The sequence below is a fragment of the Misgurnus anguillicaudatus genome, chromosome 20, assembly GCF_027580225.2.
Source record: "Misgurnus anguillicaudatus chromosome 20, ASM2758022v2, whole genome shotgun sequence".
NCBI lineage: Eukaryota > Metazoa > Chordata > Actinopteri > Cypriniformes > Cobitidae > Misgurnus > Misgurnus anguillicaudatus.
In genome coordinates this window covers 14,352,527-14,375,447 of record NC_073356.2, presented here as the reverse complement: position 1 = coordinate 14,375,447, position 22,921 = coordinate 14,352,527, and the positions used below count along the sequence as shown (strand labels likewise).

General features: G+C 37.5%; 1 protein-coding gene across 3 annotated transcripts; it reads left to right on the top strand.

Annotated features, from left to right (window-relative positions):
- Nucleotides 1-362: 362 nt before the first annotated feature.
- Nucleotides 363-22,063, top strand: eya3 (EYA transcriptional coactivator and phosphatase 3). Of its 3 annotated transcripts, none has more exons than XM_055219484.2 (19): nt 363-521; nt 5,025-5,138; nt 5,289-5,338; nt 10,073-10,161; nt 10,271-10,339; nt 10,412-10,478; nt 10,553-10,662; nt 10,883-11,020; nt 11,224-11,303; nt 11,388-11,568; nt 12,950-13,119; nt 14,302-14,385; nt 14,478-14,567; nt 14,662-14,720; nt 14,857-15,017; nt 15,395-15,509; nt 16,235-16,356; nt 19,529-19,629; nt 19,714-22,063. In XM_055219484.2, exons 2-19 carry the CDS (start codon nt 5,106-5,108, stop codon nt 19,792-19,794), a joined length of 1,800 nt encoding a protein of 599 aa, XP_055075459.1. In that variant the 5' UTR covers nt 363-521; nt 5,025-5,105; the 3' UTR covers nt 19,795-22,063. The 3 variants fall into 3 exon arrangements, with proteins under 3 accessions (XP_055075459.1, XP_055075458.1, XP_055075460.1); XM_055219483.2 differs by having other exon boundaries at nt 10,409-10,478; XM_055219485.2 differs by lacking the exon at nt 10,883-11,020 and having other exon boundaries at nt 10,409-10,478.
- The last annotated feature ends 858 nt before the right edge of the window (nt 22,064-22,921 follow it).

Sequence of the window (22,921 nt, the reverse complement as noted above, 5' to 3'; positions counted from 1 at the left end):
TCTCAACTATAAAAACATTATGTATGTGATAAATAAGAAAAAAAAGAAAAAAAACAGAGTAATATTTTTATTATAAATTAATGAATTTAAAGATTTTACTATTTAAAAAAACTAATTCCACCACTTTTTTTAAGTTAAAAGCTAATTCCACCACATTTGTTTAATTTAATGCTTATCATCTTTAGCATTAATAATAGCACTGTTTATGAGCAAACGTAAACGTAAACTTACAATGCACAGTAGTACATTTATAAATCAACATTAATTAAAATATGATTAAAAAGTAGTTTGTTGTTAGTTCTTGATAAATAACGAAGTAACTAAACCAGACTCTTGTTTGTTTATGAAGCGTGTTTCGTGCTCTCGCCTCGGAGCGGCGCCTGTGATTTCTGCGCATGCGTGTTTTGATCTGCAGCGACTTCCTGCCAAATAGTTGTCCCTAACAACACAAGGCGCTCTACCGAGGGAATTTTTGCCTAAGGAAACATTAAGTTTCCTCGACGGTAGCACTTGGTGACATGGTAAGAGTTCATTTCCCAGTTGTGATCCGAAAATAGTGCGTTTCTATTTGTTAATTGGCGGTTTAGTGTGAAATATTAAGGTCATTGTGCAGCGGGCTAAATAACACACGTTGGCTAACTGGTTAAATTGTGCTAACTGCTACAATAACACAAACTGTTTTTCGGCGTTAAACTGGATTGGTGTCTCTTCTTTATATTCAGCATTTTATTTTTATGTTTCATGTTTTCCAAACATGCTCAGTTGCTCACAATAGATATGCGAATATGATGAATATGTTATGTTAACTAGCCACAGTCTTGTCTGTGTTTTTCAAAACCTAGTGGGCTGCCTAACTAGATAGCATTGTTTGCGCTTCACATTCGCAAAAAGCGTATTTGAGAGAGAGAGAGAGAGAGAGAGAGATAGAGAGAGAGATAGAGAGAGATCAGGTCAGTGGATCTTAACCTTCACTGGTCAGCCGTCCTTGAATTGCTGCTACTTGCTCTTTAGTCCAGCATGTTAAGAATTACTTGCATTACTTCAGCTTCTATCCTTCTAACTTTGGTTTAAAGGAGACAAATATTGTATTTAGTGCGATGGTTTATTGTTGTGCTAATGATTTGCACATGTAAATATGACAATAGGTCCACCATCTCCTCCTTGCTTGGTTAAACTGTTATAGACTACCAGTCAAAAGTTTAGACTGACCTACTCGCTCTAGTCAACAATTGTAAACATCACTTGATGCTTTTAAACTAAACTAGGGTTTCCATATATTCCAGCCACTTGTTTGCTACATTTTCTTTATTAAGCGGTCCAACTCATCTATTTGAGATGACAGTAGGCTGTTTATTTTTGTCTTCAAGCTAATTTCAAGCATATAAGCAAATTACTTGAGATCAAGAGGACTTTAAGATATAATGAGAAGCAGATTCAGTAAAAGTAAGTTTAACTGTACTTATAGCTCAATTTATAAAGAATTCCGTTAAAGGAAAACACCACCGCTTTTCAATATTTTACTATGTTCTTACCTCAACTTAGATTAATTAATACATACCTTTCCTCTATCAATGCGTGCACTTTTAATCTTTTTACAGCGCCTCATGAATGTGTTAGCATTTAGCCTAGCCCCATTCATTCCTTAGGATCCAAACAGGGATACATTTAGAAGCCACCAAACACTTCCATGTTTTCCCTATTTAAAGACTGTTACATGAGTAGTTAAATGAGTAAGTATGGTGGCACAAAATAAAATGTTTGTTTGGATCCTAAGGAATAAATGGGGCTAGGCTAAATGCAAACATATTCACTAGGCACTGTACAAAGATTAAAAGTGCACGCATTGAAAAAAGATGGGTATGTATTAATCCCTTTAAGTTGAGGTAAGAATATAGTAAAATATTGAAAAACTGGTGTTTTCCTTTAACAGCACAGAGCTAATTCCCAGGGAACACACACACTGATAAAAATGTATTGATTAAATGCACTTTAAGTAGAATTAGATAAAAGCATCTGCCAAATGGATACATGCAATATAAACTTATTATATATCAATATAAAAGCTTATTTTTCTTTAGGAACAGTTGTTTGCTAAATGTGTTTCAAACGTACTGTGATTGTTGTGAAGTGTTTGTTTTCACTTCCCACTTTTTTGAAATGCATTTGCATTTTGCACAATTTTAAAATAATACAAATGTAAATTGTAAAACTACATACAAATACATTTTATCTTACTATCCTTATCTAACTTATAGGGGTGATTTCCCAGAAAGGTCTTATCCTAGCCCCAGACTAAAATGCATTTTTGAGCTGCTTTAATTTAAGAACATCTTGCACTGACATATCTTAATCAGTGCTGTGTTTTGTCTCAAGATGCACAACAGTAATGGTTTTTGTAAGGTATGTTTGTAAAAACGACTTTAATGTCCTAGTCCTGGATTAATCTAAGCCCTGAACGGGAAACCGCTGCATAGTGCATTTAGTAAGTCTATATATTTTAATATGTTCACAATCAGTTTGATCGTAAAATAAAAAAAATGCTTATATATTAAACTGATATTATGTTAATTATTTAATTATTGAAAAAGACAAATTATTGAAATGCAGAATATTTGCATAACTTGAACATTTAATAAAACTGAATTCATGTTACAATCATTTTCCACTAAGCCAAAATACTCAATGACCATCAGACCATCAATTTTTTTACTTGTACTGTTCATATTATCTTTCAGTGGAAAATCCCACACATTTATTGATACTGTACAAACCATGCAACCATTTGAAATCCATTGTTTTCAGTTTAATATTTTTTACATTCTTTTCCCTGATTTTTCTGACCTCAAGGCAAACAATTCGCATAGAAAACCTAAATCCACACCAGCTGTCCCAACTATGGAAGTATGGGCGGAGTTTATTTACTCTAGATTTGAACTACGCACGTGCTGGTATCAAACTGTCATATGATAATGGCTGAAGGTTTTATAATGGTATACAGTATTGTATTGCATTTCGAAACAGGTTGAAAGATTAGCCTTATTAATGCTTTTAATGAAAAGTTTTAGTTTAGTAACTTTTTATCACCAAATTGGTTATCTTTATCAAGTGATCTTATAAAGAGCCAAAAAGACTAAAAAACATGTAAATAAATAGAAATTTAAAATCAAATATTTTCACTAATAATCACTGTGTTTTAAGAACAGCCAAATATTTTAAAGAAACAACACGCATACAGAGGTTGTAGGCAGAAGTTGCTTTATAAATAATTAATATAGTTAATACATATGGGTTATATATTCAGTTTTTTTATATATAGAGTCTAATAAAATGTTGGGTGTTTTTGTATTGTGTGCACATATAGTCATGCGCTCAAGCCTTTTAAGATACAATTCAATTTAAACATGCGCAGCAACAGGCAGTCGATGCTTTGTACTCTTAAACTAAAGTTATACAAAGGCAGATTTTTTTAACCAACTCACACAACCGCTTTCAGACGTGGCCGTCCTTTGTTGTCAATTGTAATAAATGAAAGAGACTGAAACACAGCAGTTTCTGTCTCTTCTGTTTCATATTTGACAGACTGCCGTGTGCTTACCCTATTGATTCCAAACAAATTTTTACTTTTACTATGCTTTAAAGGAAAACACCACCGTTTTTCAATATTTTACTATGTTCTCACCTCAACTTAAATGAGTTAATACATACCTTTCTTTTTTCAATGCATGCACTTAATCTTTGTACAGCGTGTCATGAATGAGTTAGCATTTAGCCTAGCCCCATTCATTCCTTAGGATCCAAACAGGGATGAATTTAAAAGCCACCAAACACTTCCATGTTTTCCCTATTTAAAGACTGTTGAGTAGTTACACAACTAAATATGGTGGCCCAAAATAAAACGTGGCGATTTTTAAGCAGACAAAAAATGAGAATTATATTGTATGGCGGAAGAGCACTTAGTTTGCAGCACTTCGACCTCGCCGTGCAGTAACATCATCGCTCCTGACTACTCCCCCTCTGGCTCAAACTTCCGTCAATATTACTGCGCCCGAGGTCGAACGTTTTATTGTGAGCCACCATACTTACTTGTGTAACTACTCATGTTATAGTCTTTAAATAGGGAAACATGGAATTGTTTGGCGGCTTCTAAATTCATCCCTGTTTGGATCCTAAGGAATGAACGGGGCTAGGCTAAATGCTAACACATTCCCAACGCGCTGTACAAAGATTATGTGCACGCATTGAATAAAGATAAGTATGTATTAATTTGTCTCATTTGAGGTAAAAACATAGTAAAATATTGAAAAACGGTGGTGTTTTCCTTTTAACATAATTTACACTATATATAATTTTTCCATATGTAAGATTATAAATTAAAATCTTTGTATTATTGCTAGTTTTTTCCACATTTGCCACAGTAGATTGTATTAAACTATCCTGATCATGCTTTTGGGACATCAGTCTCGACATTGCATAAGCATCATTCAGTGTCACACGTGACTTACCAAACCCTGTTGTCTCAAATTTACGTGAATGGCGATTTAAGTGTAAGTGCACGTCTGACCCACTTTCCTCCTTCGTCTTCCAATTTATAAATGCAGTTGAAGAATGGCACGGGTGAAAAACGAGGTTAGATCTTATCTCCGCCAGCCCTTTGGAAGAGACAGCTTGTGCAGAAACACCTAATGCTATTGATATAATCAGAAGAGAATACAATCCTCCTAGTTACCACTTAACGTTGGTTGGGTATACATGTAAGGAGACGCTGCCAAATAAATCCAGGCATGTGCGCTGTAAAGTGGGAGGGTATGAGCAAAACATCTGGTGCTTTTGTGGGGAAGCCTCACGTGCCTCACCTGCTGGGGCTGAGCTAACCTGCTACCAGGTTTAGAGCAGGATTAGGATCGGAAAGACCCACTTTTTGCCTTGTATTTCCCATGATGCTCAGGGGCTTCGTATACACACAAGGGCTGGAACAGTGTATATATATAAAGATGTCTCACAGTGATTTGTGCTGTGTTACTCAGGGCTTTGGCCGAAGCAGCAGTGCCAGCAACTGCAGAGACTGAGAGAGCAGATTTACCTGGACAAACCATACAGAATTAACTATGGACGAATCGCAAGAGGTGCCCGAGCTACCCGTAAGTACGCTGAAGCTGATGCAAACTATTTACCCAATAACAAGTTTAAGGTTAAAAAGTGTATTGTTGTATGAAGGAAAGTGTATGTTTTGGGTACTGTAACTGGTCACCATTTCTCATAAGGCTTTTCTATGTTGTTTTGATCAACAGACAAAGAAAGCACGGCATGATCCAGAAGTCAGTCAGGAGAGTGATTCAAGGTAAGTTCTCATTCATTTTTTGTTACAGGTTATTTTCAAATGTAGCCTGCATGTATAGATTAACTCTAAAGAACCTGGGGCATCTTTTTTTAAACACTTCTAGCATTCGATTTAGGTCAGAAAAAAGCATCATACAGTCTCGTATTGTTGACGACAAGAATGAGATTAAATAATTTAAGTCAGTGGTTCTCAAACTGGGGGCTCTGAGATGGTGCCAGGGGGCCCCGGTTTTTATAAAATAAATACATTTATCATAAATTCTATGTACTTAAATCTCAGAAAAATAATGTTACTAGGGATGCACCGACATGAAAATTTTTGCCGATACCGATAACCGATAACTATTTATATTTGGGGGCCGATAACCGATATGTAGGCCGATAAATATACAAATTCATTTTCTTAGCATGATTACAAAGACAAAAGACAAACAAATACAGTGGATATCTGGTTTTATTTTAAACCCTTTAGAATTTTCATTTCCATAACTTTGCATGTGATCGCTTTTGCTTTAGTACTGTCTTTGCTACATTTCCTCTTGCTGTCAAGTGTTTGTTGTACTGGCTCTTTGGTAGTGTTTAACGGTGTTTGTTTTTAGTGATTTTCGTCTGATAGTCTTTATATATTTTGGGATGGCGAAACTTCAGATGGCTAATTAGATTAGTAGTATTGAAGTTTTTGATTTACTGCTCCCTCGCATTACCTCACATTTGCAGCTGTAGCAAATTGCAAGTTCGATGTCTTCTTTTTTCATGACGAAAAACTCCCAGACTGCGGACATCTTGTCTTCGCGCTAGACTAGCATACTCTTATTAAGCGCGCAACACGCGTCATCTTCGTGCTACGTCACAAAAAGCACCAATCAAAACTCCACATGCCCAGCAATGAGCAAATGAAGTGGTTCAACAAGCCGAAATAATCCATTATTTATCGGCCTAATTTTGCTATCAGACCGATAACGATAATATTAAAAATAAGCAGTTATCGGCCGATAACGATATGTCAGCCGATATATCGTGCATCCCTAAATGTTACTACCCAACATCACTACATTGAACAATTTGATGTTTTGTTTAATTAAAATGTTAAGTTTTACAATGTTTTATGCCATAAATATTCTTTGGGGGCCACGAAAGTATGCACCGTATTCAATGGGAGCCGAAAAAGTTTGAGAACCACTGATTTAAGTTATCTAACATTGCTGCGTGATAAACAGCAAAATGAGGAGAATAGTGGAAAAAATGTGAGGTATTAGTTCATTCATTTATTAGTATTAATTCATAATGCTAATTACCATAATATTAAAGGAACACGCCCACATTTTGGGAATTTAGCTTATTCACCGTATCCCCCAGAGTTAGATAAGTCCATACATACCTCTCTCATCTCCGTGCGTGCTGTAACTCTGTCTGACGCAGCCCCCGCTAGCTTAGCTTAGCACAAAGACTGGAAATGCATGGCTCCAGCTAGTATACTGCTCCCAATAAGTGACAAAATAACGCGATCATTTTCCTATTTATGTGTTGTGATTTGTATAGTCAAACCGTGTACAAATAACAAGGTGATATGAGACACAGCGATCTTTTAACAGTATACATACTGAGAACTATATTCTCTGAAGACGAAGCACTGCCGCATGGGCGGAGTGATTTGCACAACTCTGACCGAACTCTCTGCTCCTCACCAGGGGCTTCTCGTGTGCTGCGAGCAGATCACTCCGCCCATGCGGCAGTGCTTCGTCTTCAGAGAATATAGTTCTCAGTATGTATACTGTTAAAAGATCGCTGTGTCTCATATCACCTTGTTATTTGTACACGGTTTGACTATACAAATCACAACACATAAATAGGAAAATGATCGCGTTATTTTGTCACTTATTGGGAGCAGTATACTAGCTGGAGCCATGCATTTCCAGTCTTTGTGCTAAGCTAAGCTAGCGGGGGCTGCGTCAGACAGAGTTACAGCACGCACGGAGATGAGAGAGGTATGTATGGACTTATCTAACTCTGGGGGATACGGTGAATAAGCTAAATTCCCAAAATGTGGGCGTGTTCCTTTAACATATTTTCGAAATAAAGGTTTCGTATATAGCAGGGATCTCCAACCTTTTTAACACTGCGGACCCTTTTCAGCTTAAAAAAAATACGGATGGGGAGAGGGTCGCTGTGTTGCTGTTCAAACAAAGTGCTTAAAATCCTCCCTTGCGAATTGTATAAGATTTTAAACGGAAGTAAAGATCCAAGAACCATGCATTAGGAAAATTAATAACGGCTTTATTTTAATAGATGCGTAAAACCATATTTTGGCGGTTTGTTTTACTTTTTATTTCATGAGTTTGCCTGCCCATTTAGTCTTAAAAATTAAAATAAACAAACTTGGCTTGCTGTTCTCAAAGGCAGCTCAAACCTTAGGTCAGGGCTAACACAAATAATAATATGAATAGCAATAACAAGCTACGATAGCACATGCTGGCAACCGGAATATTTTAACCCAGTTTTCCAGTTTTTCGACATATACCCTATTCTTTGATCAATTGTGTTTTAGAAGTAGGCTCAAACTTTAATGACATCAATGTGATCACTGATGCGCTGGTATAGAGAAAGAGCGAGAGAGAAAAAGAGAGTGCTGCCCAGTGCAAAAGTGGAAATGATCAATGTTATTTGAAGGCGGCTTTTAAAGGACCAAACACCAGATTAAGCTATTACTTAGCTATTATACACATTTTTTCAGGGCGTTCTTGCGACCCCGTGGCAACTTGTTCACGACCCGGTGGTTGAGGACCTCTGATATAGTGAATATAGACCTAGTTTTAAAAGATGAATGATGACCTTGTCTGTAAAATACAGGCTTAAATGGGACATATAATGAAATTCTGACATTTTCCATGTTTAAGTGCTCTAATTGGGTCCTCAGTGCTTTTATCAACCTAGAAAATGTAAAAAGATCAACTGAGTAATTACGTTTTGGTAAAACATTCTCTGAAAGCATATGAAAAAAATAGGTCATTGAAATGCGGCTCCCTGTGATGTCAGAAGGGGATAAACTGCCCATTAATCTGCACTATCCAACCACTGCAATGCCATTTAGTGCAGAGATCAACTCATTTGCATTTTAAAGGACACACCCATAACGGCACATTTTTGCACACACCTACAAAGTGACAATTTTAACATGCTATAATAAATTATCTATATGGTATTTTGAGTTAGAACTTCACATACATACTCTAGGGACGCCAAAGGCTTATTTGACATCTTAAAAAAGTCTTGTGAAATGTCCCCTTTAAGTCTCATAATCTGATTTTTAAGCATCAAAGTTTAATTTCACTCTCTGATTTCACCTCGGTTTCAGTCTTTGACATGACCTTACTCAGTCAATATTAAAGATATCAAGGTTATATTTTCACTGGATGTTCTTTACACCATGATCGATGATTTGATGTAGAAAATTGAAAATCACTTTCAAATGGATTTTCACAGACAAGGTCACATGAGGATGTGCGAAGGCATTTTGAAGGAGTTTATGCCAACAGTTGTCTGTTGTTCATTTAGAGAACATAACATGGTGCTGTTTAGCTAAATATACATTTTTAATGTAATTATTTGACCTAATTGTACTGTAAAGTATTCTTATTTTTAATTATTAAAATAATTGAAATGTTAAATACAATAAAGCAAACGTTAATGCATACAAAATGCATACATACCCCAGGATCACCTGCTTTGAATGTCCCGCATTTTGACCTCACATGAATGTCCATCCCTGTATATTCTACATTAAGTTGTTTTTATATACCTTTATAGATGGTTTCAGCAGCAACAATATAAACAAATGGCTGTTGTGCACTAAACGTAACTTCCGGTAGACTTTCACATAGAATTAATAATAACAGAGTCCTTTAACAGAAGTTTTTTTCTGATAACAAGGTAAATAAATGATAAGAAAATCACCCTTGTTCATATATCAAATCTAACGCGTATCGACTATTAAACGTAGCTAATGTAATTGTGTAAAATGAATGTATACAATGTTAGCTACAGATCCTTGAATTGTTTCCTGTCTGCCAAACCTTTCCGCACAGTTGTGATTCATGCTCGTCGTCTGCCCTCGCCTTTTCAATCCAAAACCATTTATTTTCATCAAAGTATTTGTTTCAGAGGTCAGTTTAGCCACTAGCCAGACCGATAAATAAATACAGACTGAAAGTTCACTTTGGTTCAGGAGCGTAACTGCAATGAAACGTCTATATTAGGGATGCACCGATAGGATTTGTTTGGGCCGATGCCGATTTAAACAGACAACTTCTGGCCGATGCCGATACCGATATTAAACACATGTATACAATACTATACAGTTGGTCTATTAGCTAGTTTATTTCTGCATCAAATTATTTTTACTGAACATGGATTGGATCTAATTAACATTCAACTGACCAACATAATAAGAGAGGCACAAATTAAGCTAAAACAAATATAATAAGACAGCATGACAACCTTCAAAGGTGGTTTTTGCTATTCAGCATTTATTTTATAAACATCATTAACCCATTTTTTTTTTACATATAATGGATTTCTTTATGCAGTTAATTAATAAACAATCGCTATCGGCCTTTCTCATGCTATTGCCGATATGCCGATGGTTTCAAATTCATCAAAAATCGTCCGATAAATATCGGCGGCCGATACATCGGTGCATCACTAGTCTATATTGTGTTTTTTTTTTCTGTTTTTGCAGAGGCGTGGTTGCTAATGACTCCCCTAACCGGAGCGAATCAGCAGAGGTCAATTCATATCCACCATCATCTGTCACTCATTTACACACAAGTAAGTATCGTTCTGTTTTATTTTGATGAACTAAGCAGCATTATATTCATTTCAAGTTGATACCATAAAAACACGTGTAAATGATGCAATTCATCAATTTCTCCGGCAGTGCCTGGCGGTGCGGACCAGTCAGAAGAGACGATATCAAGAGCCACAGAAAATGTATATACTCACAATGGTAAGGTCCAAAACTATCTGAATGTCATTTTTCAGTTTAAGCACGAAACTCATCAAAACTTCCTAACAGCAGTGACCTGCAAAGACCTCACCACAACCACAGCCACCGATTATACCTCACAGATCTACCAAGGAAGCAAGTAAGTAAAATGAAAGTAAACTTGGACAAACTCAGGCACTGTTTAGGTTTTAACTCTCTTTTGTTTGTCTCAAGCACCGCTGTCACCGCATATGCCGGTCAAGTGGCTTTCCCCTCCCTGGGCCAGTCATCCATGTACAGCGCCTTTCCTCAGTCCGGCCAGACGTACGGACTGCCACCATTTGGTCTGTGCTTCACCCTGTTGCCGTCTGTGCATTAATTCATCACCCAAACTCATTCCACTTAAACCCTCACCCTGCCTTCACACTGTACGCTGGCAGTCAGATCGATCCACATGTTACATCCTGTCCTTAATCGCCCTCTAATCATATCTTTCATCTCTGCATCCCTTCTCTCCTCCACCCTTCGCCCTCTCATGCTCCATCTCTCCGTGCATGGCCTCAGGCACCATGTGGCCGGGCTTAAAGACAGAGTCGCGGCTGCCCGAGGCGCCCTCTGTTGGCCAGACGGGGTTTCTCAGCTTCAGCTCAGGCTATACCTCAGCCCAACCCAACCAGATCCACTACACCTACCCCAGCCAAGGCAAGCCTGCTACTGCTCTTTCTCTCTCTCTCTCTTTGCCGCTGTTCACGGTCCCTGCAGCTTCATCAATATAGGAACTATAAGTGAAGAGACCCACCCAAAACCACTTCCATTAACAACCATAAAGTGTTTTATGCTGTCATTTTTTATGATCACTAAGAATCATGAAGCGTTCTTGTTTGGTCTTGTTCATATTTATTTAGGTTCATGTTTCACTACATCAAGCGTGTACACTAACATCCCTTCGGCAACTGCGGTCACTACAGCCACCGCAACACATCAGGTGAGCTTCCTGTAGCAGAAAGGAACTAAACGTTTGGTGGCAGAGGTTGTGTGTGTCCTAATTATTTTTGATCTTACAATCCAGGAGTTCACAAATTACAACTCTCTTGGCCAGAGTCAGTTCTCCCAGTACTACGTTCCCCCTTCCAGTTTCCTGTCTGCTGGGCTGCCCAGTAGTGATAGAGATGGAGCAGGTGTGGTTGCTCCTGGATATCCAGCCATAAAGACAGAAGGCAGTGCTTCAGCAGACCTGCCTAACACAACAGGTATGCTGTCTTCCCTTTATAATAAAGCTAAAAGTATAGCTTATACTTCATTTGACTCGAGCGCATGCAATACCACTACTGGCCTACAGGCGTTCGTGAGGAGCAGATAAGTAGGTCTAATAGAGTGATGCTACGAGTTAAAATTCATGTAAACATCTTTGTACTCTTTTATGGTACAATTGTATAAATTAGTGTGCTTTCTGACCTCTTCGCACAATCTGTAATATACAGACTATATTGTCAATGGCATGTTCACATGCACAAAATTTTGTCAATCCAACTTGCAGGTTATGACAATACCGTTTACATGTACCCTAAACATTGCAATCTGATTAAAATGTTCGTTTACGTGCACATAATCGAAAACAAACGTTTGCGCAAGCACACAAGCCCAGGGTTGCCAGATTTGCGTATCAAAACTAGCCCAAAAGCATCCTATAGACTATTCAGAGCCCAATGCATGTGCAAAGGAATTTTAACGGCAAATACAAACAAAAGTATTGTACTATTTAGTAGGGTTGAACGATGTGAGGAAAAGTTGCGATGTGCGATGACATTGTTTATTGTTGCGATGACGATGTGTGTTGCGATAAATATATATATTTTTCATGTTTTAGGTGCCATTCACAAACATGTGGAAAACACTAGTCACGTAGGTTATTGTCACATGACCTGCACACTGCGCTTGTGTGTCATTCTGAAAAGTTAAAATGTTTTTAAAATACCTGGAAAACGAGCGTGTCGCGACCGCGGCGCTTCCAGAGCACACATACATTTGAAATAATGAACTTGAGCACGCAATAGACGCAATATGAGAATCACCGCTTCCACAGTACTTGTGTTTGCGGCGTCATCTCTCCTAAATCCAAAATAATTCCATGATATAGCTGAAGTGCTGTTCATTTTCACCACAAGGTCTTCGTCTGACAACACATTTTCCTCACTCTTCTCGCCTTCCTCTGCCATAGTTTTTGCTAACAGACTAAATGTGATAGATCAATCTGAGCGTAGCTGACTTGGGGCTTCCCCTGATTGGCCTAATAGCATGAACGCGCAAACCATCGCTGCGTCCGAAACCGCCTACTTCCATACTATATAGTAGGCAATCTAGTGCTTTTTGCATACTATATAGTATGGTAGTAGGCGATTTCGGACGCAGCACATGTCTTCAGGACTAAACGTGATGGGTCAAACGTTTATTACATGCGCTTACTGTTTTCCCTTCATTCATCGCGTCAAGGGTGTCTGTTGCGATGTGTTCATCGCGTGAGTTCATATCGCGATGACGATGAAAATTCGATGTATCGTTCAGCCCTACTATTTAGTCATCATGGCTGTCCATCTTCTGTCAATATGTTAATATGTGTACCCGGTCTTTTAGATGAGTCCCCAGGTGTGACGCTCCCAACAGGTGTGGCTCTGCCCGCTGGGATGGCCCTCCCAACAGGAGCACGAGACCAGGATGAGTCCAGTCGCAAAAACCCTGCCAGCAAAGCTAAAGGGAAAGCCAAAAAGTCTGACAGCTCCCAGTCCACAGACAATGACCTTGAGGTAACGCAGCAATTTTCAGAGGTTTAGGGCAGAAATATACTTGAATGCTAAAGAGTAACAAACCTTAAAGGATTAATCATTTTCTTTAAAAAAAATCCAGATAATTTACTCACCACCATGTCATCACATGTCTTTCTTTGTTCAGTCGAGAAGAAATTATGTTTTTTGAGGAAAACATTACAGGATTTTTCTCATTTTAATGGACTTTAATGGACCCCAACACTTAACAGTTTAAATTTGCAGTTTCAAAGGAATCTAAATGATCCCAAACGAGGCATAAGGGTCTTATCTAGTGAAACGATTGCCATTTTTTACAAGAAAAATAAAAATATGCACTTTTAATCCACAACTTCTCTTCTTCCTCCGGCTGTGTGACGCCCAGCGCGACCTCATGTAATACCATGTAAAGGTCACGTGTTACATATGAAACGCACATTTGCGGACCATTTTAAACAATAAACTGACCCTAAGACATTAATTAGTATCATTCCACATACAACAACGTTGGAACGGTCCTCTTTCTCCACACTTGTAAACACTGGGGCGGAGTTTCACATACGTCATCAGTGACCTCTTGACGTGATGACGTATTACGTGAGGTCGCGCTGGCACGTCACAGGACCAGAGAAAGACGAGTAGTTGTGGTTTAAAAGTGCATATTTTTTATTTTTCTTGCCAAAAATGACAATCGTTTTGCTAGATAAGACCCTTATGCCTCGTTTGAAGTTGTTTAGAGTCCTTTGAAACTGCAAGTTTAAACTGCATTAAATCTGTTACCTATTGGGGTCCATTAAAGTCCATTAAAATGAGAAAAATCCTGGAATGTTTTCTTCAAAAAACATAATTACTTCTCGACTGAACAAAGAAAGACATCAACATTTTGGATGACATGGTGGGGAGTAAATTATCTGGATTTTTTTTAAGAAAATTGACTAATCCTTTAAGCCTGAGGGCCTAAAGAGTTACAAAATGTGAACGTGTCTGTGAAATCCAGGCTAGTCTCATAGTTTAGTTTTGAGTTTAGGAGCACCAAAGTTTGATTTCTGATGTTCTTGGATGCTCAGCTTTACATTTAATGCATAATTTTGTTTTATGTACAAAAGAGTTATAGTGACAGAGGGATATACAGTGTGTTTGGCAACATCGTAAAGCAACAAACATGACAAACTCTTTATTTTTCAGCGTGTCTTCTTGTGGGATCTTGATGAAACCATCATCATTTTCCACTCTCTTCTTACTGGATCCTTTGCTCAAAAGTTTGGCCAGGTATGTTTTATTTATTTAGATATCACAGATGTTGTGAATAAGTGAGAAGCACCGTTGTTTACCGTTTTGTGCGCTGGTCCAATGTAAAACAGGACCCAGCGACGGTTCTTAATCTGGGCCTGCAGATGGAGGAGTTGATCTTTGAGCTTGCAGACACTCATCTCTTCTTCAATGATCTGGAGGTAAAAACAAAGCGTAACGGCTATTTCTCCTACCTTACATTCAGTTCGATGTCTGTTAGGTTCATAAAGGACATTTTGCTTACTATGAATACAGGAATGTGATCAAGTCCATGTCGATGACGTTGCCTCGGACGACAATGGGCAAGATTTGAGGTAATAAAACAAGCATTATTAGCCACACACCAAAATATATTTGTGCGTTGAACCCCAAATATATCCCGACCCAATGTCAACGTATGCTGCCTTGCTAGTACACGAGCATCATCTCACGCTAACCATTCTGTTTTAGCAACTACAACTTCTCCAGCGATGGCTTCAGTGGGCCCAGTGCAGGCGGGGGTCCGGGTACAACCGCGGCAGTACAGGGAGGTGTCGAGTGGATGCGTAAGCTGGCCTTCAGATATCGCCGTCTCAAAGAGATCTACAACGGATTCAAGGGAAATGTGGGAGGTGAGAGTGTGCTATGGATTTCTCACTGCGTGTTCCAGCAGGGCGGCGCTGTTGTTTAGCTAGTGAGAAGCAGTAGATCTCTCGCTTGTCTTCTGGCATACCTAACCCTAATATTTAGTTAATATCTCCTCAGGATTATTGCAGTAAAGCTCATGACAGCTTCAGTCACCTATGCTATGGCTGTAAATAATTGGTATTACAGAAAATAGCACATGCATAAGATGCTTTTGTTGCTGTAGCTCAATTAGTAGAGCATTGCATTGGCAACGTATATATTACATAAATTAACTTTAATTAGATCCAGTTGTATTTTTAAATGATAACATATTTATATAGTCTTTATTGAGTGCATTTGAATATTTTGGATGTTAATGCAGGTCTGCTGAGCCCTATGAAGAGAGATCTACTGCACCGACTGCGCTCGGAGATTGAGAACGTCACCGATGCCTGGCTGAGCACTGCCCTTAAATCTCTCCTGCTTATTCAGTCCAGGTAAAATTCACTTAGACTGCATGTGTCAAAACAAGCAGGATTTAGGAGAGATGACAGGGTAAGCCTCAATGGTTTAACATAGCGTGTAAAATTCAACAACACAATGGGCAGATTTTACTGTGGATCCTTCAAAAGCCGCATTTACACTACAGATTTTGAGGCCCGATTTCGATTTGTTGACTTTATCCAATATTTTTTGACGGCAAGTCAAAGTGTAAACCATCCATTGTTAACCAGCTGACCGGAAAAGCTTATGCCACAAGGGAAGTAAAACTGGTGTCTGAAACCAGCTTGAAAATATAAGAATCCACATGCTTATTTCCAGTAAGACATTTGAGAGGAAGAAATTGTAACGGAGTCACCTGAACCATGTAGTGTATACTTAGCCTAAAGCCCGGAGTATAGTCTTTTGTTTACGTGTACGCGAATGGTCGATCGCACAGCCTTGCAAAGTATAGTTTATTTGACTCATATTTGTACACAGGCGTTCGACACATGCACATTGCAACTAAATGCAATGCATCTCTTAGGCTACATACTACATTCTTCTTCATGCTTATGTGCGACCCACACATACAATTACGCAGGGTTTCAAAAATTTGGCGGCGGTGCCCAATAGTACGCATGCACTCTTATGATAATGAAAACTGCATAATACGCACTGTACATGGACCATTGCATACGTGTAAAAAGAATGAGTTAATTGCTTGAATGTTTGTTCACAGGGGCAAATGTATGAATGTTCTGGTTACCACCACTCAGCTGGTTCCTGCTTTAGCTAAAGTGCTGCTCTATGGCTTGGGTGATGTCTTTCCCATCGAGAACATCTACAGCGCCACTAAAATCGGTAACTGTCTTAATTATTTTTCTATCTGTTACATGTAGTTTCATTAGTGCTTTTAAATAAAACTGCATACAAATAAAAGTTTATGTTTGCATATGCATAATATATGTGTGTGTGCAATTATTATGTATGTATATACACACAAACATGTAAAAATGTAAGAAAAATGTAATATAATTTATAGACCGTTTCAGCAGTAACAACATAAACAAGCGGCTGTCGCGGTCCGCATGAACTTCCGGTAAATTCCGCTAAGAATAAATAACAACAAAGTTCTTTAAACGTAGTTTATTTATATAACAAGCAAAAAACCAAAACATTTGTTATTTTCGACGAGGCATATGTTCAAGAGATCAGTTTAGCAACTAGTCAGACCATTAAAAAAATGAAACCGGAAGTAAGGTTCGGATCCAGACGTGTATCACGTGGGTCCGATGAAACCGTCTATATATAAATTTATTTTATATAATAGTAAATATATACAAATATTATTTATTTATTTATTTATTTATTACACATGTAAATGTTTCTTAAATGTATACATGAATATTTATGTATTTATATATACATAATAATTACACACACATATATTAGGCAATCACATACTTTTATTTTTGTATGTGATTAAATGCAATTTATCGTTTGACAGCCCACAGTTTAGCATAGATAATATCTGTCTGTGTTTTATTATTGAATAGATATACTCATAGCAGATGACACATTTAGGGTGGGTTGCACCAACAAGGATTAAATTAAGCAGAGTTTAGAGCTGATCTAGGTTTTGTTGATCTCCGTTTAATTTTAATTCGAGTTGTGTTGCACCACTTAAATTTAAACACAGATTTAAAAAAATCTTAGATTAAAACTTTAAACTGTATTAAACCCTTCATCTGCGATTTATTTTGTCCGCCTTGTTGAATTTTTCGGTGTAATTAAACAACAACAATGTTGACGTTGGCATTCAAAAAGGAAATAAACAGTTTATGCAAGCAAAGGTAATGTCATTTTTGTATTATAAATCACGTACATACACCGGTAGGCTTATCTAAAGGTTTGATTCAAATAAAAACATTTGACAATCTCTTAAAACAATTAACAGACCAGGAAATATTGTGACAGGAAATATCGCAAAGCTCAGATATTGTGATATAATGAACAAGATGTGTCGATGCATTTGTCATGAAGCGCCACCGTGTGTCCGTTCATTCACTGTCCTTCGTCTGACTGGAGCGCGCGTAACAGAGGAGAAGCACATACGAGCATCGGTAGCTGTCACTGGTGCTGTTAATAATCTTTTTGAGCCGCCAAACTCACTTTGTTGAGACGTTATAATAAAAACGCATGAATAGCGCCATGTGTTTCTAATCATTTAGCCAGACATTTAATTGTAAAAAAACATATTTAAACCTCCTCATATGCAAGTTTAAAGTTAATCCCTCACTGAGATTTAAAACGGAGTTTAAAGTAATGGAGCAACAGGATTAAAGATAATCTAGGTTTACTGTAAAATTTAAACTTGGATCAAAATGGCAGTTTAAATGAAAACCTGATTACTTTTAAACAGGTTTAAAGTTTGGTGCAACAGAATTATTAAATAAGCTTTGATTTTAAACCAGATTTAGGCCTAATCCTTGTTGGTCCAACCCACCCTTAATTTGACAAACGGTAAACCTGTGAAGAAAATGGTCTTATTATTTTCCAAAATCAAAAGGATCATTAAGAATTTTCAAGTTGTGCTCAACATTTATGAAAATTCAAAGCAAAACATTTTTTTTTAAATGTTTTTATATGATATGTTTGACAGCATTCACCTGTCAGTCAGTGCCCGGTTGCATGAAACTCCTTAAGTGAGGGTTTCCCTGAGGGAGAAAAAATCCCTGAGGTAAGGGATTTATTTAAGAGCGTTGCAACAAAGGTCTTAACCGTCACCCTTACCTAAGTGTTTATACTAAGTATTTTACGGCAGTCTCTGCCAAAACACGGCAGCGGAGACGCGGTTGCTGTAGTTACAAAATCTCACAGCGGTAGCAAATCAACGCACGCAGCTCAACAGACGGCGGATTTGTGTACAATGAAACATCGCAAATAACAGACTGTAAAGTGACGCATGTATAAAACCTCAAAGTAATTCAAACTGGAAACACTTTAGATTGACGGACGATCAAACCGCTATTCTCCTAATAAATACGCATCACTTTTCTCTAGGGATTATTTCGATCGTTAGAAATGCGCGTTGGTACTTCATTTTCATAAATAACCATACAATCAGCCATCGCGTGTGACGTTAAGGGACCTGTTATAGTCTTATAGTTATACGTTTTTAAGGGAAAATGTGACTTAAGGACTTTGTTGCAACGCATAGCAGAACTTAAGGTAATACTTTAGCATTTAAGGGTAAATACTTATTGACAGCCTTAAGGTTCACTTAAAGGTTTTTCTTGCAACCCATTTTTTATTAAGGGCACCCTTAACCTTATATTTAAGGGATTTCTTAGCTTAAGGACTTTCATGCAACCGGGCACAGGTGCTTAATACTGCAGTAAAGCTTCTACAGTTTAAATTTTAGTATCGCAAATACTGAAGTAACCATACTTTTGACATCACTAGTACCGTATTTTCCGGACTATAAGTCACACTTTTTTCATAGTTTGGCGGGTCCTGCCACTGCTAGTCAGGTGCGAATCGTCAAAAATTAATTTGATGTCAAAGTTAATTCATATGAACCAAGAGAAACCCATCTACAGCCGCGAGAGTCTGCTTTATGCTGCTCCTGTATTTATGTCATTCAATATATTCAGTGATGCAAAATGACTTCAGGACCTTTTTAAACTTGATTTGGCTTGTCGTGTGTATTTAACCTATTCAGCCTTCCAGGTATGTTCGATTGTGTTCGGTGAATAAATGGTAATGTTACTTTAACATGTACGGACACCTATTCAGCCTGCTGTTCTTTGCTATTGTTTAGTTGAATAACTTGCCTTTCTAGATTAAATATCTGGTCTTGGGCTTGGATTTTGTGAAATAATTTTCTAAATAAACGCAACATATAGCCCAGTGCGACCTATATATGTTTTTCCTCTTCAAAAGGCATTTTTGACTGATGCGACTTATACTACAGAGTGACATATATTCTGGGATACACGTGAGTAGTGCTTGACGATGCTTGTGTTTACAGGTAAAGAGAGCTGCTTTGAACGTATCATCTCTCGCTTTGGGAAGAAAGTGACGTATGTTGTTATAGGGGACGGCCGTGATGAAGAATTTGCAGCAAAGCAGGTACAATGTGATGCATTTCTAAGCAAATATTTTAGTTTTTGAATTTGAATTCATTGCTCATGATCTCATATTCTGTTTCTTTAGCACAACATGCCGTTTTGGCGAATATCTTCTCACGGGGACCTCATTTCCCTTCATCAAGCTCTGGAACTGGATTTCTTATAGATGAAACTGGAGGTGTGACATAGATCTGATGAATCGCCTCGAGCAGCAAGTCTTCAGTTGCACCCCGATCCCCGCTGTCAAGCCCACCCACCCTTAAAACTTCATCCACAGCTGAACTCTGCTCAGAGACTGAACTCAACCAAACGGGTCACACGTGTGACTCTGAGATCTCACGGACTCTCTATTCCCTCAATGGCAGCTATTCTCCCGCTGGGTTGAGACTTGCACTGGGACACTACTTCATTAACACGTCTATAGCAGGCTCTTCATAAAGGACTGCCGGCTTTACCATCTTCAAAACAACTGCGTTCACCAAAGGAACAGCCTACGACCAAAGGTCTGCACTGGCATTGAAACCTCCAAGGGATTCTGGACTTTTATGCTTTAGTTTCAACCTTCAGTTGTTTGCATTCATTTTAAAGGGCTGAAATGAGGAGGTGTTATGATTTGCACTTCTAAAGTTTAAGGTTGCAGTGATATGCTTTGGAAACATCAACAAGGGATTATGCATTTCTTTCAGTTCTTTAAACAGTGGCCTGTATTGAAATGGTACTTACAGGGATTAGCATAGATCCTGCTTTATTTTATGGTTGAAATAGATGAACTTGCCGATGGTGTGAAAGTTTTTCATGGTGAACATTTTGCTTTTTCTTTGCAAGTGATACAGCTCAAAAATTGGCATTGTTTACTATACCAGTTCAAACCTGTATACATTTTTGTTAAAAACAAGGAGGGGCTCTTTACGTTACATCATACAGTAAAGTTGAAGAAAGGGACAAGTGCTGTCATGCTTTCAAATGCCCAGGAAGAAATATTTGTAGTACTCAGAAGGTTTATGATCATTTTGCGAGGAACTGACTATTATTTGTGATCTTTTTAATCTATCAGACCCAAGAACTTGCAGATTTTTTTGTGTACCACTGAATAAGGTTATACAGGTTTACAACATTGGCGACTAAATACGTTTTTTTTTTTTTAAGTGTACTTTTGAGACATTATTTTTAAAAAAAGCATGCAAAGGCCCATTTGCCCAGAAGAAATATCTCTTGTGTGTCTGTAATGCAATTATGAGCCACATGAACTAACCATCTTCAGTTACTCATTTTTACCCAGAAGTAGGAGGAGGTTTGTGAATGAGATACCTCTGGCAAATCCATTGAATTAAAGCAGTGACACCCCTGCCTGTTTTTATTTTTTGTACATATTTGGGAGAAACTGTCTGATAGTGTGCAATACATTTCTGGTCAGTGATAAATGATTGTTTCAATGTTGAAGGTGGTTTGAAGAGCACAGTGGGTAATGTTCCCGTCTGCTGTGAGATATTGACTGAACATTACTGAGCCTGAAGAAAAAGCATTTTTACATAAGCAGCTTTGACAATTACGAATGTGTACTCTTCATTTGTTTGCATAAATATGTGCGTCCATTGTGTGTGTGTGTGTTTCGTTTCCTGTACATATTAATATTGTGCCTTTTTAACTATAATCATTATTCAGTAAATGTATTATCTTAAAGGGAATTACTGAAATATGATGAACATTTTTTTGTTTGCTTTCTGGTGTAGTGTTACATTTGAGTCATAGTTCTGTGCTAGTTTGATGCTTTTGATGTACATGAGCTCTGATGCTTTCATTTTAAATGTCTCTTTAGTCATAATTTTTTGATCTCAAACTATTTCCTGTTGTCATCATTGCACGTTTTTCTGTTGCCTTGTAACATTTTACAATAAGGTCTCATTCATTAATGCTAGTTAATGTGTTAGAAATCATTTTACAGCATTTATTGATCTTAATATTAGTTAATACCAATACTTTGGTCTATTGCAAGTCTGTTTTGCATTAAGAAATTATAAATTTTTTGATTTTTAAAATGCTTTTGGATATGTTGTAACTAATATTAAAAACATAAATGCTGTATTAGTTAACTAATGTTAACAAATGGGACCTTCTTGTAAAGTGTTGCTATGAAATTTCTTCTGGTGCTTTTTTTCTATACATCCTACCCATCAGTTTCCTGCATTTTCTGGAAAGTTCTCTGGTCTATGTACGCTAATAGCCTGTGTCTTCATTGCCGTTGGATTTGTTAGTAATGCACAGACAATCAAGGGATCTAATGGCTCTTGTATAAGGGAACCATCTTACCCTATCTAAGCAGGACAAACGTCTGCGTATTCATTTTAAAAAGTGGATGATTTCTGCATAGCAGATATGTGTACCTACACTGTTCTTGGTTTTGTGTATGTGAAGTTCATTAAATACTTTAAAGTCCATCTGTTTGAACTTGTTTTTTATGAAACTAACAAACATTTAGCACATTTCCCACTCAAAAATTAAATAGTAACAGATAAATAAACCTATAATAAATGTATATTCTTTTTGGTAGCTACATAGATTTTATTGCTTTTATAAGATGAGACATGGTACCCCAGGAGAAAAAATACTTTGTAAATATTAGGGCTGTCAAAAGATTAATCAAATACAAAATAAAAGTTTTTGTATAATATGTGTCTGGGCACTAATTAATATCTCAGTTACACAGTAGGCTTATAGAAAGTTATGATAGGCTATATTGTATAAAGTGGTAGCAAAAAAACGTGGCATGACTTATAGTGCTGAATTAGCTGGTATATCAAATCAGACCAGTTGCTTTCTTTCTAATTTAACTGTTTTTAACAACATGTTAGAGATAAAACACACCACATAAAGTAGTATCCATGTTTAAATACACAGAGTAGTATTTTTTTTTATTTCTGATTGGGCACCTGGTTTCTGCAGATATTAAATAGTCTTCACCTTGACATCTGCTCAAAATTGGGTATTGACGTCAAAATCCAACATTGGCCTAACGTCGAAATCAGACATTTATCCGACGCCAAGACCCAACATTGGTTGACGTCAAAATCAACGTTGATCCGACATCAGGATCCAACTTTGATCCAACGCCAGGATCCAGCGTTGATCCGACATCAAAATCCAACGTTCTGAATTCAAAAACCAACAATGTTCTGACATCAAAATCAATGTTGATCCGACGTAAGGATCCAACGTTAATCCGATGTCAAAATCCAATGTTGATCTGAATTCAAAATCCAACATTGAGCTGACATCAAAATCAACATTGATCCGAC